Raw genomic sequence first — 16,446 nt, forward strand, 5'->3', positions numbered from 1 at the left:
GGTCCATTTTTGGATATTAACATTATTCACCTCAGCCTCTACTGTTCTTCTATAGGGAATGTCTATGTATGCAAAAAAAACAAAACAAAAACACAAGACATACACAAAAATGGGAAAAAAAAACCAACAACCAAACCATTGTCAAGAGATAAAACAATAAAGAGCACAGAGAGATGATCCACATGTTGAAAGTTTAAAAAAGTGACTTTAAAATAACTGTGAATGACATGTTAAAAGATATAATAGAATAGGTGGACAATTTGCACGAACATATGGGAAATTCAGAAGATAGTACAATCAAAAAGGTAGAATTAAGATACTATATCAAAGAAGAATTTCTTTGATAGGCTTATCAATAGACTGCACAAAACTGAGGAAGAAATCATTGAACCTGATAAGTCAATAGTAAGTATCCAACTGAAACACACACACACACACACACACACACACACACACACACAAAGGGAAAAATAACAGAAAAGAGAAAGCAAATACTGTGGAACGGAATCAAATGGTCTAAAATATGGGTAATGGATCTACAGAAGAAGAACACAATAGAACAAATATTGGGCTGGCCAAAAAGTTCATTCGGGTTTTTTCCATAAGATCTCATGGAAATAGAATCAGTAAAGCAATTATTAAAAATGGATAATACACTACAATGAAGTAGAATTTCTCTCAGGAATACAAGTTTGGTTTAACATTTAAGAATTGATCAAAATAATTTACCACATTAACAGAATAAAGGAGAAAAGCCAATTATCTCAATAGGTGCAGACAAAAACTTTCAGAGCCGATATATTTATAATAGCATCCCCTTTTTCCATAAGGTAGTATGGAAAGACCCGAACGAACTTTTTGGCCAATTCAATGTTTACAAGATAATGGCCAAGAATTTCACAAAATTAAAGAAGACAAAAACTCCCGTTTCCCTAAAAAGCTAAGAGAACTCCAAGCAAGTAACATAAATAATAATAAACAATAAACAAAATGCACACACATATATGTGGATACATAATCAAATCACCAAAAACCAAGAGTTGTGTTGCTTTTTCAATTTTAATTTCCAACTGCATCACTAGCATATAAAAACACAATTTTTATTTAGTCACTTATTATCCTATGATCTTGATTAAAGTTATTAATTAGTTCTAATAGCTTTTTTTAGTAAATTATTTGGTATATGAACATGTCTTTTGGAAATAAAACCAAGTATTCTTATTTCTTTATTTCCAACTCTATGCCTCTTATTTATTTTCTTTGCCTTATTGCACTGGCTAGTACCTCTAGTAAAATCCTGAATATTAACGGTCAGAGGGGGCATTCTTGTCTTGTTCCCAATTATGATGGAAAAAAAAAATTCATGATATTGTTTAGATTTTTTCATAGATGTCATTTATCAGGTTGAGGATACAAAAATTCTCAACAAAATATTTATAAATAGAATCAGCAATTATTAAAAATGGAAAATACACTACAGTGAAGTGGAATTTCTCTCAGGAATACAAGTTTCGTTTAACATTTAAGAATTGATCAAAATAATTTACCATATTAACAGAATAAAGGAGAAAAGTCAATTAATGGATATAAAAACTTACAGAGCAATCGATTTATAATAGCATCCCAAAATATGAAGTACACAGAATTAAATTTAACAAAATATGTGCAAGGTTTATACAACAAAAACTATATTAATGACAGAAATTAAAGAAGCCCTGGAGAGAAACAGAGTCTACTGATAGGATGACTCAATATTAAGATCTCAATTCTTCCCAATTTGATCTACAGATTCAACACAATTTCAATAAAAATCCCAGCTTGTTTTTTTGTAGAAGTTGACAAGCTGATTCTAAAATGCATACGGAAATATAAAGGATCCAGAATCACCAAAACAATTTTGAAAAAGACAAAGTTGGAAGACTCACAAGACCTGATTTCAAGACTCACTATAATACCATAGTAACCAAAACAGTGTGTTCTTGGTGTAAAGTAGATATAGATATCAATGGAACAGTAAGAAGTTCAGAAATAGACCACACAAATATGGTCACCTCATTTTTGGACAATAGTTCCAAAGTAATTACAGAACAATTGGAACTCTCATACATTGTTAGTGGGAATGTAAAATGGTACAACAAGTTGGAAAACAGTTTGGCATTTTCTCATAATGTTAAATGTACAACTGCCATCTGAGCAAGCAATTTCACTCCTGGATATTTACCCAAGAGAAATAAAAACACATCTACATGAAGACTCGTACTCAAATGTTCATAGCCACTTCATTCATATTAGCAAAACCAAACCAAAACCAAAAAAACCCCATATGTCCATCCATGGGTGAATAAACAGACTGTGATATATACATAGAGTGGAATACTACTCAGTAACAAAAAGAAAGGAACTGCTGATACAACAACATGGATGAATCTCAAAAATAACAAGGCAGGCAAATGAAGCTACATCAAAGGAGTATATACAGTATGATCCCATTTATATGAACCTCTAAAAAAGACAAATCTAATGTACAGTGACAAAAAAGAAATTAGTGGTTGTTTGGTTTGGTGGTGCAGAATTAAATGTACAAAAACACAAGGGAATATTTTAGGATGATGTAAATGTTACAGATCTTGATTGTAGTATGGGTAACATGGATGCATAAATTTGTCCAAACTCATCAAAACGTACACTTAAAATCTGTGCATTTTATGGTCTATAAATTATACTTCAGTAAAGGTAACAAAAAGCCCTTAGACCATGCTCTCCTGGCAAAAAGAGTCACAGCAGTCTAAGAATACAGTTTACCCAATAAGAAGTCTTCTTAAAATATGGTGTAAAAGATAAAAAGAAATGAAATTATGATGGAAACAGTATGAACCATGAAGACTACACCACATAAACCTAGAAAAAAGCCTTTGTTTAACGTAATACTTCAGTTACAAAAAACTGTAAGTGCTTCACAACTGAAAACAAATATCTTCCAATTTAAAATAAAGATTTTACTTGAGTTTGCAAAGAAATAACATGGAAAGTGAAACAGAGACCCTGAGAATAATGCAATACTTATAAAACAGATTTTGTTCCATCAGACACATACGCTTAAAAGTGCAGAATGGCTTAACTAGGAGATCAAAGAGTAAATCATCAAGGCTCATTTGGAATAAATGAATAATTGCAAAGAAATACAAAAAGGTATTTAAGCAAACCAAAATTGTTTTCACATTCACTGCTTTAGCTTCTATGAAATCTCACCTTACAAGAGAATCACTTCGTTTATCAGCTCTAACAAGGAGGACAACTTTCCATCTATGGAAGGCTCCTGGAGCACCAGTGCGTTTCAGTTCTTCACGCCATCTTTTAGGTGCAGACTGCATTTGAGGTGAATAATGGGAGTCTTTTTCAATTTTATATCCCCATTCGTAAGTTGTTTCATCAAGCCATTTGCCACTTTTGGCACTATGAATTATGTAGTCCTTAGTTAGTACCCACTTTCCTAGAAAGCAAATGAACTGTCAGTCACAGAAGAATTTTGGTTCTGATAAATGGTAAACAATAAAGACCAAATATCAAATAAAATTTGGCTTTTTTCAACACCTTTTTCTACATTGCCAATGTTATCTTTGAACTATGTTTTCCTAAATTTTTTGATAGTGAAAGGCTTACAACATCACTGAACATTGTATGTAAACTTTCCCATAATAAATAATTTTAATTCTAACTGTTACTAAGTAAAATATAAACTAAAGGATTAATAAAATGTGGTACTACTTAAATTATGACTACTATTATTATTCACCATTTTGAGTGAGGTTTATATTCTTCCTTCTATACCAAAAACTTTTCCAATAATGTTTACAGCATTGTTACACTATATAAAACAAATTAACTGAGTCAGAGAATTTTCTAGGATATGTAACAACATTCTGATCTGGGCATCAATGATCTTTTTAAACAGCAGGGAAAATATATGTTTTCATTTGTGTAGGTAATAATGAATACAAATTTTTTTATGGTAAGTGATTCTAAAAAATGGTAAATTCACCTGAGTTAAATACTGCAAAAAAAAAAAAAGTAAAACAAGTGGACTAATGATATGCCAAATCAATCACAGGAGAGAAAAGTATATGAAAAACATCAATAGTGACAAAGGCAGAAGACACTAAGCCCTAATTTAGGTTTATGGAATTTAAAATCTTAGAAAAATAAAATAGAATGATTGCTTCATAGCATGGATGGCAGGGGAAACAGGAGCAAGAGAGCAAAAACAGTAACTCTTCCAATGACAGATCAAAGAAAAGAAACTTGACTGCAAATCGCTGAGGCTTCAACAAAAGATTTTTTTTTTTGGGGGGGGGGCGGCATTTTGTACCAAACCTTTTTATTAAAATATTTTTTCTTAGATGAAGCACTTACTAGGTGAAGTAAATATTTCTGCCTCTTTAATACGTTTTTCAAGTGTTACAAAGTTCTATTCAGAAAATCAAAGCAAAAATATTATACCAAACAAATATCTTCAGGGACTTCCCTGGGGGCACAGTGGATAAGATTCCGCACTCCCAATGCAGGGCGCCCAGGTTCGATCCCTGGTCAGGGAACTAGATCCCACATGCGTGCTGCAACTAAGAGTTCACATGCCACAACTAAGGAGCCCTGGAGCTGCAACTAAAGGAGCCCTGGAGCCGCAACTAAGACTGGGTGCAACCAAATAAATAAACAAGTATTTTCAGAAAAATATAAGAACCACATTTACGTTTGATATAATAAACACGCTATCTTCCCAGAGATTAAGGTACTTTTTCTTCACCATGAAGATTTTTTTTTCAAAGGTGAGAGGAAGGTAGTTAACTTACCTGCTGCACAAGCTGCTAAAAACTTCTCACTCTTACACAGGCGTTCAGCTATTAGATGTGTACAATTTTTGTATTTCTGGAAGGAAAAATCCACATGAAAAAATGTTACTTCGGAAGATTTCCTTTTTAAGGTATTTTTTCTATTCTTGCAATATCAAGGGTGCATTTTATCATTCTTAGGCCAACATTTTAATTGTAGTTATTCTTCAACTATATCTTGAACTTTTTAAGTTACTGTACTCACCTCACTCTTGATAAAAGTGCAATCTAGTTTTAAAAGCAATTTGCCTAGAGCTTCTTTTTCTTCCATCTTAAATCCTGTCATCTGGATAATATGCTTTGGGGCACCATCTTCCATCTAACATATACACATAAAGAAGACAACATATGTTAAAGATAGTATTCACAGGGTTGACATTATTTTTTATTAACATGAATACTAAAAATAAAAACTAACACTACTTAACATATAAGGCTTAATTGTTAAATACCAATGTTCAAACTGCCTATGTGCAATAGAAATTAGTTTTAAAAGCGATCTTCTCAAAATGTGGCTGTATATAAAGTGAGATCTGTTTTCTGGTCTGAACAATGAAAGCTTGCATTACTACATTACTTGCCACTAAAACACAATGATGAATGTAACTCTTCAGAAAAAGACCGATACTTATAAAATTTTAGCATAATATTAGCTTCATTTTAAAAGTATTGTTTTTGCTAAGAGCGTTGGAAACAAGGACACTTGTGGACAATGACACCCTCAGATCTCATTCTAACTTTTAAAAGTGTCTGTGGACAGATATTGAAGAATATTTATAAATCAATGGAGAACTTGATAAACTTATGGTACCACAGCACTTACAACAAATAATTTAGTATAGTAGGTATATACTAAGTTATTCCCAATCTACATTTCTTAACTGTGCTATATATATGTTAATTTCATCACCTACAAAGTAGACTGAAAAAATCACGTGGGTTTCAAATATATTTTGATAGGGACATTAGCCTATATTTCAATGGAGTTCACAAAGCACTTTGTATTTGAGGTGGTACATTTATTGGCCAACAAAAGGAAAATTCACAGCATTTCTAATTAGAATACAGCTTTTTTTGTTTTTGTTTACATGAGGTTAGAACTTCAGACCTAGATCATCTTGGAGAAAATCTAGTTTCTCATTAAAGATGAGGAAAGCAGTGAGGAGAGAAATCAGGGTAATTTTTCATTTCTCTAACAACTGTCACCATTAGCTCTGGATTAGTATTCACTTAATGCCACAGGCTGAGCAACAGCAGTTGGCTTCTTTCAAAACAATTAAAAGTAAACTTCAAAAATTATAACAAAAACTATTACCAGGACTTGTAATAGACAACTGGTGAAATTAAAAATGTTCTTTATAGGAACTCTATTTTCAAAGACTGCATATACATGTTATATATATATTTATATTAAATACTTATAAACTATATACACATATGTAGTTATTTAAAGGTTGAGATTCATTTTAGAGTAGAAGTTGAAACAAAGTCTCACTATAAACAATTTAAAGCATTACTCAGGGTTAAGAGTGAAACTTCTGCTAGGGTAATAGCACTCCTGGTTTCTCTCTCTACCCTGCATCACTCCTTGCTTTAGGAGGAGAAGCTACTTGAGAGAACTAACTGAATATGCTTTGCCAGACACATCTGCATATTTGCAAAGATGGTTCATATTAATGCACGTGGACATGGCATAAGGAGCTGCCAGTAATAGTACTGCACTGCCTGGGTGGGTAAATCAATTCAGAAGTTATGTAATAAGAAACACACTGGAGTTGAATATCAAATCCACCTCCTCTAAACCAATTTTTATTCAGTAAAAAGGGTGATCTTTTGACCTCAACCTATCTGACTTTTATATTTCTCTGTTGGCTCCAAAGAAGGGAAAGGGATATTACGTATTAACCCCTAAAAAACCCAAAATTCAAGATACAGAACATAAAGAAAGTGTCTTTAGGGATAGGGCTCTTTGGGATTTCCCTGGTGGCACAGTGGTTAAGAATCCACCTGCCAACACAGGGGACTCGGGTTCGATCCCTGGTCCAGTAAGATCCCACAAGCTGCAGAGCAACTAAGCCCGTGCGCCACAACTACTTAGTCTGCACGCTTAGAGTCCGTGCTCCGCCGACAAGAAGCCACCGCAATGAGAAGCCCGTGCACCACAACGAAGAGTAACCCCTGCTCACCGCAACTAGAGAAAGCCTGCGCGCAGCAACGAAGACCCAACGCAGCAAAAATAAAATTAAAAAAAAAAAAAGATAAGGCTCTTTGATGAAACAATTTCTATAAGTTTGGCCAGTACAAAATTATAAGGTGTACACACTAGGGCTTGGTGTCTTATGAAATAATCAAACATGTAAAATACTATCATCAGTAATTAAAATGTAAGTAGCTTCTTGCATAAGGAACTCTACTGTATTAATCATCCAAATTTTTAAACCACTTACATGGGTTAAATAACATAGCTCGAGTGATAATATCCATTAATATAAAATAGTAATATATAAAAAATTTACAAAAATGTCCTCTGTTACTAGAAATAATAATGAATTAGTCTGATGCAGAACACATATTAACACACATACAATAAAGCCACATGGGAATTATAAGGCATATAACCAAAACTAGGCAGAAACACTGCTATCACTAATTCTAGGGAATGACAAAGACCTTAAGCAAATTTCCTTTAGAAAGTAACAGGTCCTTTCAGAAACACTAGACTAGTGAAATTCAACATATCTGTGAATACCATCTTGATATTCTAATGGAAAAGGCAATCTAATTGTTTTTATAGTTCTTGAAAGCCATTTTTAGCAGAGGAATACAAGTGCTTTAACTGTATACATTTTGCCTACTATTATACTTGTATTTTATTTATGTATTTTAGAGTTTGAAAAACAATTTAGTAGGTATTTCAAGAAATGCTGCCAAAGAAGGGAAGTCTGAGTAGCCTTAAAAACCTAAAATCTTGCCCATCTGGCTATTTTAAAATGCTGACATACAGAAACTACTGTTAAGTAATAAGAATATACAGAAAGCAACGAAAAAATCACTGTAATGCTACCACTCAAAAAGTCTTATTTAAAAATTGTCTTAAATTTTATTTTTCTACTTCCTGAGAACTAAATATGTTATACAGAACTATAAGGAAAAAAAATCTACTACACTATGTTCCTCATTTAGATCAAGTTAGTAACAGCTATTTCACAATCTGAATGTTTATTATTAACAAGGTGCCATTGTAACATATTTTGGTTTGATGCATAAATTACTAAATAACTTGGACTTATTTGAGTCGTGTATAATGCAAAGTTTTCACCTTAAATCATACTGTCTTTATGATGGAGTAATTATAGCCACTTTACATATTTAACAGCATTTTTTGTGAAAGCAAGAGTCCTCAGTAAAATGAAAACAGGACCAATGGTGCTTAATGGTAGAAATCAGGAAAGCCTTTTTAACAGCAACTTCTTTCCTTTGAAAAACAAGTAAAATGAAACTGATATTAAACAAGCAAAGAGGAAAGGCCAGTAAGAAATACAAGTGAAAAAGCTGGTCTTCCCGATTCAAACAGCGTGAAAATATGAGTGTTAAAAAAAACTTAGAATACATAACAAGTTTATCAGAAAAATTGGGCTATTAGCTAAACTTCCACAGAATCGTGAATCCCAGTGATGGTACACAATAACCAGCACAGCTTTTTTAAAGAACAAATTCCATTAACCTAATCTAATACAGTCCTATAATAAAATGATCTACTTGAAGTAACAGAATTTACAATACATTTATCAATGCTTTTTAATACCACATCACATGACAAACTAATAACCGCAGATCTAATTCACAGTTACATGCGAAAATAGTTCTATGTCTATATACCAGAATAGACATAGACAAATATAGATAAAGATACATTTATACTTATAAAATTAGTGGTTTAATGGCTCTTCCTATGACCCTGCAGGAGTAAGAAAACAATAAACAATAGCCTGATATACCAGTGAACCCAAAGAAAGTACTATACAGCATTGGTGCAATACCTATCAATGACTCAGACAACTCAAAGTCAAGTTTTGAGCTGGTAATAGGTTCTGGGATATGGAAGATGAAAAGCTAACTGCTAGAAGTCTTGCAGCTCAAGAAATAAAGTAAATAAACTGCAATATAACTGTATGAGTAGTATTTCTAGAAATTAGATATTTTTCTAGAAAATATAGGAGGTGATCCTTGAAGTATTCACACAGAAGATACTATCCTAACACAATTGGAAAAGAAAACAAACAAAAAAAGCATTTATTTTTAACAGACATTTTATCTTTACTGTCAAAAAGTTAAAAAATACACGAGATTCTTAGTTATAAGGAAATGCTCTCATAATAATTTTTAAAAATTTTGTAGTAAATTAAAAAACAATCTACTTACCTTGAATCATATAATACACACAACTAAGGAGATAATGATTGTGAACAGAGCTGGCATTTATGTAGAACAAGCAACTGTCTCTGTGGTGTGGACTTTCCCAAAATATCTCCCACATGGGCCTATCCCTGATGCCTGAGATTCTTCTGCAGTTGGTGCCAGTTAGAAATGCAAATAAACCTATAGCAGTCATCATCATAATTAAGAACATTTTATTACATACTAGCTTTTAGGTCTATGAATTCTTTATAATATGATACATAGCTAGAACACCTTTCAGGAATATAACACATAGCTAAAATATGTTAAGAGAACTCAGAGAAACAGAGGCAGTAATAGAGATATGAATAGAAAGGTCTGGTATGGAAAAGAGGATGAAAGAGCAGGGTGTAACAGTTGGGTGAAAGGGAAAAGTGCTGCAAAAGAGGTGCAAGATGCTTATAGAGGTCTGGGACAGAAAAATAAGGATAAACCTTTCCTACTTCGCATTATAATTTCTTTTATGATCAGACACAGGTTATTAAAGAACGTTGAGAATATAATGCATCTTATAAATTGTATGCTGCTAAGATAAATAAGGGATTTATTTTAAAAAGTTTTATTTATATAGTTGCATTTAAGAACTAAAAACTTCCCCCAAAATAACTTTTACCAATTTGTGCTTTAATTTTAATTAACACAGGATATAAAATTTGAAAAATACTACAAAGTATATAGAAAGATTAAAATTGCTAATTCCTTTACTCTGTAATACCATCATTAACATTTGGGAATGGGGGAGGGGTCTGTCTTGAAGGTTTTATGTTTGTGTGTGAAAAAATATTAAAAAACAAAATTTAGATTATATAGTTCTGGATCTTAATTTTTATGTAAAATCACATCATGGTCTTTTTCCACACTACTGAGTATCTCATGGTTTTTAAGGCAACAGGTTGAAAACTAGTGGTGTCTTAATGTTTGTTACTCTAGTGAACTATTCTGATTTTAAACCTACTTCTACTTTGATTTTAAACCTACTAAGCAAAATCATTAAAACTTCCCGCTTCTGGAAAGGACATACCAATCCTTAAATTCAATCAATATTGCTGCTTTGAATTTAAGAGTTTAAAAGATTTTTATGCTTTCTCTTATCTAAAGCATTGAACTGGGAAGTAAATAATGTTAAATGTGTTGGCTCTCTGTTTAACCAATACTACAAAAGGAACACACAAATCACACTACTCATACCGTGTGAGTAAAATCCTGTTTGGCTCTGAATGCTATAACATCAAGTGGAGTTCAGGAATTCTGCATCCTCTTGGCCTAGGAGCCAAATTAGGCCTTTGGCTTAATATAATTCAGCTGGGCTTTGGAAATTTTTTTTTTAAAGACATAGTATCTGTTTCCTGTCCCATCCTTCAAAGATCAGAGATGTGTATGCATGTGTTTTTGTGTGTATATATATATAAATTATTTGACTAAGGTCACCAATGGTGAGACTTCAGGGATTTCTTACTTCAATGGCATTATTTCGGAAAGCAGCAGTCATAATTAGTCTCTTTGATGACTGACTTAGCAGTGGAGGGAGGAAGTGGAGAAGTAGCACCAAAATGAGTATGATGGGGAAGAAATGAAAGGCTAAGAGGACTTAGGGAGAGGTCCAATCTATCCGGTACTGTACAAGGCACAGGCTGCACTGGAGATGCTAGTTTTAGGGATAAAGGGGCCTTAAGAGAAGCAAGATGAATGAGAGAGATGTTTAGGGATAAAAAAAAAAGGAAGGACAGAACACATTGGTTAGCCATGGGGGATGAAAGTCAAACCTGCTTTAGTATCCTAGGAACTTTGTACTACTTAGTAGTAGCATAAGGTCTGAGATTGACCAAGCAAGATTTTGTGGCCTATATACTGCGTATATGCTCATTTCCTTCTTGAAAATGTTAAGTGCTATTTGCCGTACTTATACAGATGAGAACAATGGGGGATCTGAGAGATTAAGAAACTAGCTCAAGGGTACAAAGTTAGTAAATGGTGAAACCAAGATTCAAAATCTAAGTCTGTTTCTGCAAAAACTGTATGTCCTTTCTACAATACACTTTGACTTTAATTTCAGAATTTAGTCGAATACTTTTAACCAAATTTTAATTTTACAAAGCAATCTACTTTCAAATAATAAAAGAGAAACATACATCATATGAAAAGGAATCTACTGTGAGGGTGGGGTGACATTTAGATAGCAATATTACTGAAAATATTTAAGCATAATTACAAATTAATTTCAGAAAAATAACACTGTCTAAAATTTCAAAGCATTTCTAGGAACAATCTAAGGAGGGCTGTTTTTTCTTATGAAAAAGTTTATTATTTTCCTCTCAAAGTGGATTTGGTATTAATGACTCAGACTAATTCATATGGGCTTTTCTTCTTCTCCATCAATAATAACAAAACAGTTTTTTATTTCAAAGTAATTCTGATATCAAGAAAGTAAGAACTATGTGAATTTAAAAGTTTCAGGGATATTTTACTTTTAAGCAGTAAGATGTCTTTAGAAAGAAATAGAATATTACTTTTAATTGACTCTCCTTAAATTTGCTAATAGGAAATAGGTGAAATAAAATGTACTATGTACTATTTTAGTTATTATTTTTGAGAAAGAGGGTGCTTCACTTTGTTTTTTCAGAGCCTATATGGAATTATTGATTTTATTTTTTAAATGTTTTGCTTAAACAGTGAAAAGATTATCTCAGAGGGAAATACTGTCTAGATAATAAAGTTATACTATTGGTTTTCTTAAAAACAATGTTTTTGGACATTAGTGTAAATTGTGGATACCTATTATGAAATCTTAAGCATTTTGAATTTTATGAAAAAAACCACCTTTGACCACTTTTTCAAAGACTGTTTAACATGACTTATGCTTTCTGCTTTAGGGAAGAAAATATTAAATAATATAATCGAACATAAGTCAATAAGGCAAAACAAAATCTGTACTTAGAAAACAGATCTAATAGGAGCACATTTGCATTACTGAAGCCTAATTGTCTTCACAATAAAAATTTATACATTCAAGTATTTAAACATCCTAGTACATTTAACTTAACACTCTGAGTTAATTTAGACATAATCAAATTAACTCCCTTATAAAAATCCACCTAAACACCAAAACTGGTTAGTCAAACTTGCCTAAAATGGGAACATCTTGCACATCAATAGGTACTTCTGAGAAATGAGGCATAAGGTAATAACACAAACCCAAAAGTTTACAAGGCGCAGTCTGTCACACGTACACTGGAAATTCGGTTTAAATGTTCATTCCTAATGCCTCGACGGAAATTTTTTTTTTGGTATAGGATATTCATCAGTCAAAAATAGCTTGACGCTTCCAAAATCAAGCTCCGTCCAAGTTCTGGGTCAAATCCTGATATAGAGTACTCAAAGCAGATCACGTTTTTGTCAATATTCAATCAGAGGTTTTGGGAGCAGAAGAAATCTCAGGATAACCACTTTGTCTTATTCCCTGCCTTCCAACAGCTGATATCATAATCCCCAGGAACACAGCACCCCTCCCCACTCCCGCTCCCTTTAGGGAAACGTGTGTGTGTGTGTGTGTGTGTGTGTGTGTGTGTGTGTGTGTGTGTGTGTGCGCGCGTTTCAAGGCCTACAGTAGCTGCAGAGATGTTCATTACCATTTGGATATGTTTAGAATTCTACTAGGGAGAAATGAATGATAGCATTTTCCTCTTCACAGGAAGGTGGGCCTGGGGGATTCCCACCACCTGCACTGACGCTAAGTTATGGAAAGCAGCCAAGAATCTGGGACTCAGGGAGAGGCGTCCCAGTCGGTTCTATGGAAACGAGAGACGCGAGTGGCCTAGCGCCTTCCTGGCAGGAGACCGAGCTGCGGAGCTGCGCAAACAGGAGGCGAGGGAAGCGGCTCAGCCCTGCACTGCAGAGGCGCTCGGGGCCGTCCCCGCCGCGGCACGGGCGGAGCGCGGCGGGGTCTGCGGCTGCAGCCCATCGACGCGCGCGCCGAGCGCGGCGGGTCGGGCGAGCGCGAACCAACGACGGCTGCGGAAAGCGTCAGAGGTAAGCACCGCCACCGCTCTACCCGGCCCCTTCCCAGCCTCATAGCCGGGAGCTGCAGAAACTTCGGGGGCACGGAGGACACAGTCAGGGTACACTGTGTCTTCCGAGCTGAGGCCCTTTACCTTCCTGGTTGGAGTTTCTGGGCTGCTTCCTTCGTGCGGCGCCGGTGACAGGCAGGAAGACTGCCGCAGCACTTGCTGCTTCACTAATCCGGGCTCTGGGAAATAATTTCCCGCCGCGCGCTCCGCGGCCCCGGAAGCTATTGTGCCATTTCCGGGTGGTTGTCAGTGACGCTTTCGAGCCGTCGTCAGGGTCGTCTGAGCGGCTTCAGGGCTTCCTTATGGCTGGCGCGCTAGGCTCCTGATAGTTCTGCGCCGAAGGTGGGAGACTGGTGAGTGATTTTTCTGGGTTGCCTCCTGGGCCTGGTATTTCCGTCCGCCCGAGGCTCCGTGTAGCATCTTATCCGGACCGAGTAATTAGCGGGAAAGGGTTGAACCAGAACCAGGAGTCCCCATCCAGCCCCGTGGCGCTTGACCCTGTGTGCTGCGGGAAAAGGCCTTGAGATTCCGACTTACGGTCTTCTCCACTCGCAGTATCTATCTCCAACTTGGAGCTCTACCTCGGGTCCCCAAGTGCCCCTGCGCAAAGCCAAAGACACCTCTACCGCGACTCGGTTTAGTACAGTCTCTCTACCAATGATCAAGGAGTGTCCACACTCTCCCATTGGCAGGGTTTAGTCACCCTCGATTTTCGAGAGCTGCTTTACCATCCTTTTCCTGAGCACTGTTTCCATTATCCTGGGGTGCAATGCCTGGGAGACAGGCAGTCGGCTGAAGTGCGCACCTTTTATATTTTGGAAGTGGGATGAGGGGGTCGTTCCTGATTTAGAACTCAACGATACCGCCGCCGTTTGAATTGGGTGAGAATGGTCTTTGTTTTCCTGGCTGCTATGCGCTAATGAGATAGGAGAGCAAGCTTAAAATTTCACGCATGGGTTTTAGATACACATGTTACCTTTTGGAAAGGAGTGGTCAGGAATAGATGTGCTTTCAGAAAGGAGTGCCTCTGCACTGTTCCAGGCTTCCTCGATAATGAAAGATTCAGGAGAATTTTAGATGGAGGTCTGAGTTAGAATAGCTTTAAAGAGAAATTGCTTACGATGAAGAGGTAATGTGAGGGAAGGTGCTCATTCCGTTGAAGATTTTAAAAGTGTGATGTAGAGAACCTCTTTTTGGTGAATTCTCTTCCTTGAGTAATGCAGTTTTTCAGGTAAGTTTTCACTCACCACCTTATATTTAAATAATCACCTGTTCCATAAGAGGCAGCTGCTTGATTTTTTTTTCCCTTCAAAACAGCCAGTTCCACAAAGAGTTCTAGGGATAACTCTACCATAAAGAAAAATGCATTATTCAATTCAAGGACCTTAATGCATCAAGCAAATGCCTTGTTACCTTTTGAGAGTAACAAACACACTAATCTCCTTGTTGATTAACAATTCAAACTTTTATAATCTCATTTGATCCCAATTTTGCCATTCTTATTAAATCTTGTAGTTTTTCCTTATTTCCCCAGTTGCAAGGATTATAAATATTGATAATTTAAGGGAGGTTATATGTTTCTATATAGCAACTAGTTTTTAGATAAGCAGTGTTGTTTTGTTTTGTTTTTAAATCAATGCTTTTGACTCGTGATCTCTTTTTAAATTAATATAGCCAACCACGAATACTAACCACAAATAGCTACTGTCTGCCAGCTATTATCTTATTTAAACTTACTATAGTTCTACAAGAAAAATCGTATTATCCCTATTTTGCAAACATTTTATACCGAGACTCAGATGTTCTTACAAATTACACAATTAAATGGTAATTGAGATTTGAACCCAGTCTACCTGACTCCAAACTTGGGCTCTTTTTACTGTGCTTTATACTTCCTTTCATAAATAACAAAATCATTCTTTTCACTCTCAGGTAAAATTGGATAGTATATCACATTCCAAAGTCAAATGGATAGCAAAACTTGAGTATAAAGAGATTTAAGGAATTTGTTAAGGAATTAATTCCTTAATGTGTTAAGGATTAAGGAATGTGTTAGGGATTTAAGGAATCACCATAAGGTAATTTTGACATATGAATAATCCAAATTCTTTTCTGTATTGATCCTTAGCCAGTTTTATCATCCTAACTCAAACAAATACAAGCAATCTAGAGACCATCAGTATATTAGTGACTCCAAAACCCGAGTATCAGCTATCTCTTTAGGCAGCTTCTATTTGTGTGTATGTAAAAAGAGAGAAAATGAGTGAATGAGCACAGATTCATAAAATTGAACTTTGTGATGCCCTGTAAGGAATTACTATGTACTGGCTGTTAGCAAAACTGTTCTATTCCAGTCTTGTAACCCTCAGACAGATGGTGATTAACATATTTCAGGAGAATATGCTTAACTAAACCTACCCCTTGCAATATTCTATTTTATGTAAAGAAATAGAAATAGCTTAATTATCAAGGAATTTACTAAAATCTAGTTGAAATGACCAGTACTAGAAATGACATAGAACTTAATTCTAAAGAATATCTTGTTTTACAAAAAGGCACAAGTATATATGTATAGCTCATTTCAAATACTAATATCCATTACATTGTATTGACTTCTGTGAAAGATATTTGGTTTGCATGTCCCACAGGTAGATCTCAGTGATATTTTTGTTTTCAATCAAACTTCAGTGCTTATCAAGGTTGAAATTAGATCTGTTTTGTTGATCTCATACTCAGCATCTAGCACTGTGCCTGGCATGTGGTAGGGGCTCAATAGATATTTATTGAATGAACAATTTTTAAAAGTGTTATTTATCCGCAGAGAAATATTTGTACATGTGTGTTTTTTTTTTAAAGGGACTTACCACATAAATGCACACTTCTTTATCTTTACTCACTTTGACCCTGAAATGTATTGTCCACTCCACAACTCATCCATAAAAGGCAATGTGGTGTCCTGCAAAGAAGAGCAGCCAGTGAGACGGAGATAAGAGAATACCTAATATTTGTTATTGCTTACTTTCTGCTGTGCAGTGTTA

The 16,446-nt window shown here is 35.1% G+C and overlaps 2 protein-coding genes across 2 annotated transcripts in view; one reads left to right on the forward strand and one right to left on the reverse strand.

The window, feature by feature from the left end:
* SLF1 (SMC5-SMC6 complex localization factor 1) overlaps positions 1-13,570 on the reverse strand; it is a 65,792-nt gene extending 52,222 nt beyond the window's left edge. The window contains exons 1-4 of the mRNA XM_082836434.1: positions 13,493-13,570; positions 5,092-5,205; positions 4,848-4,923; positions 3,250-3,490 (exon numbers count right to left, since the gene is read on the reverse strand). Coding sequence (XP_082692560.1) covers positions 3,250-3,490; positions 4,848-4,923; positions 5,092-5,205 — 431 coding nt within the window. The 5' untranslated portion in view covers positions 13,493-13,570. The remainder of the gene's footprint in view (positions 1-3,249; positions 3,491-4,847; positions 4,924-5,091; positions 5,206-13,492) is intronic.
* A 133-nt stretch (positions 13,571-13,703) lies between these two features.
* The window catches only part of KIAA0825, a 405,751-nt gene continuing 403,008 nt past the window's right edge, over positions 13,704-16,446 (forward strand). Inside the window, exon 1 of the mRNA XM_082836448.1 lies at positions 13,704-13,761. The gene's annotated coding sequence lies outside the window, so the exon portion shown is untranslated. The remainder of the gene's footprint in view (positions 13,762-16,446) is intronic.

This window comes from Leucopleurus acutus (assembly GCF_964270905.1).
Source record: "Leucopleurus acutus genome assembly, chromosome: 3".
Taxonomy (NCBI): Eukaryota; Metazoa; Chordata; class Mammalia; order Artiodactyla; family Delphinidae; genus Leucopleurus; species Leucopleurus acutus.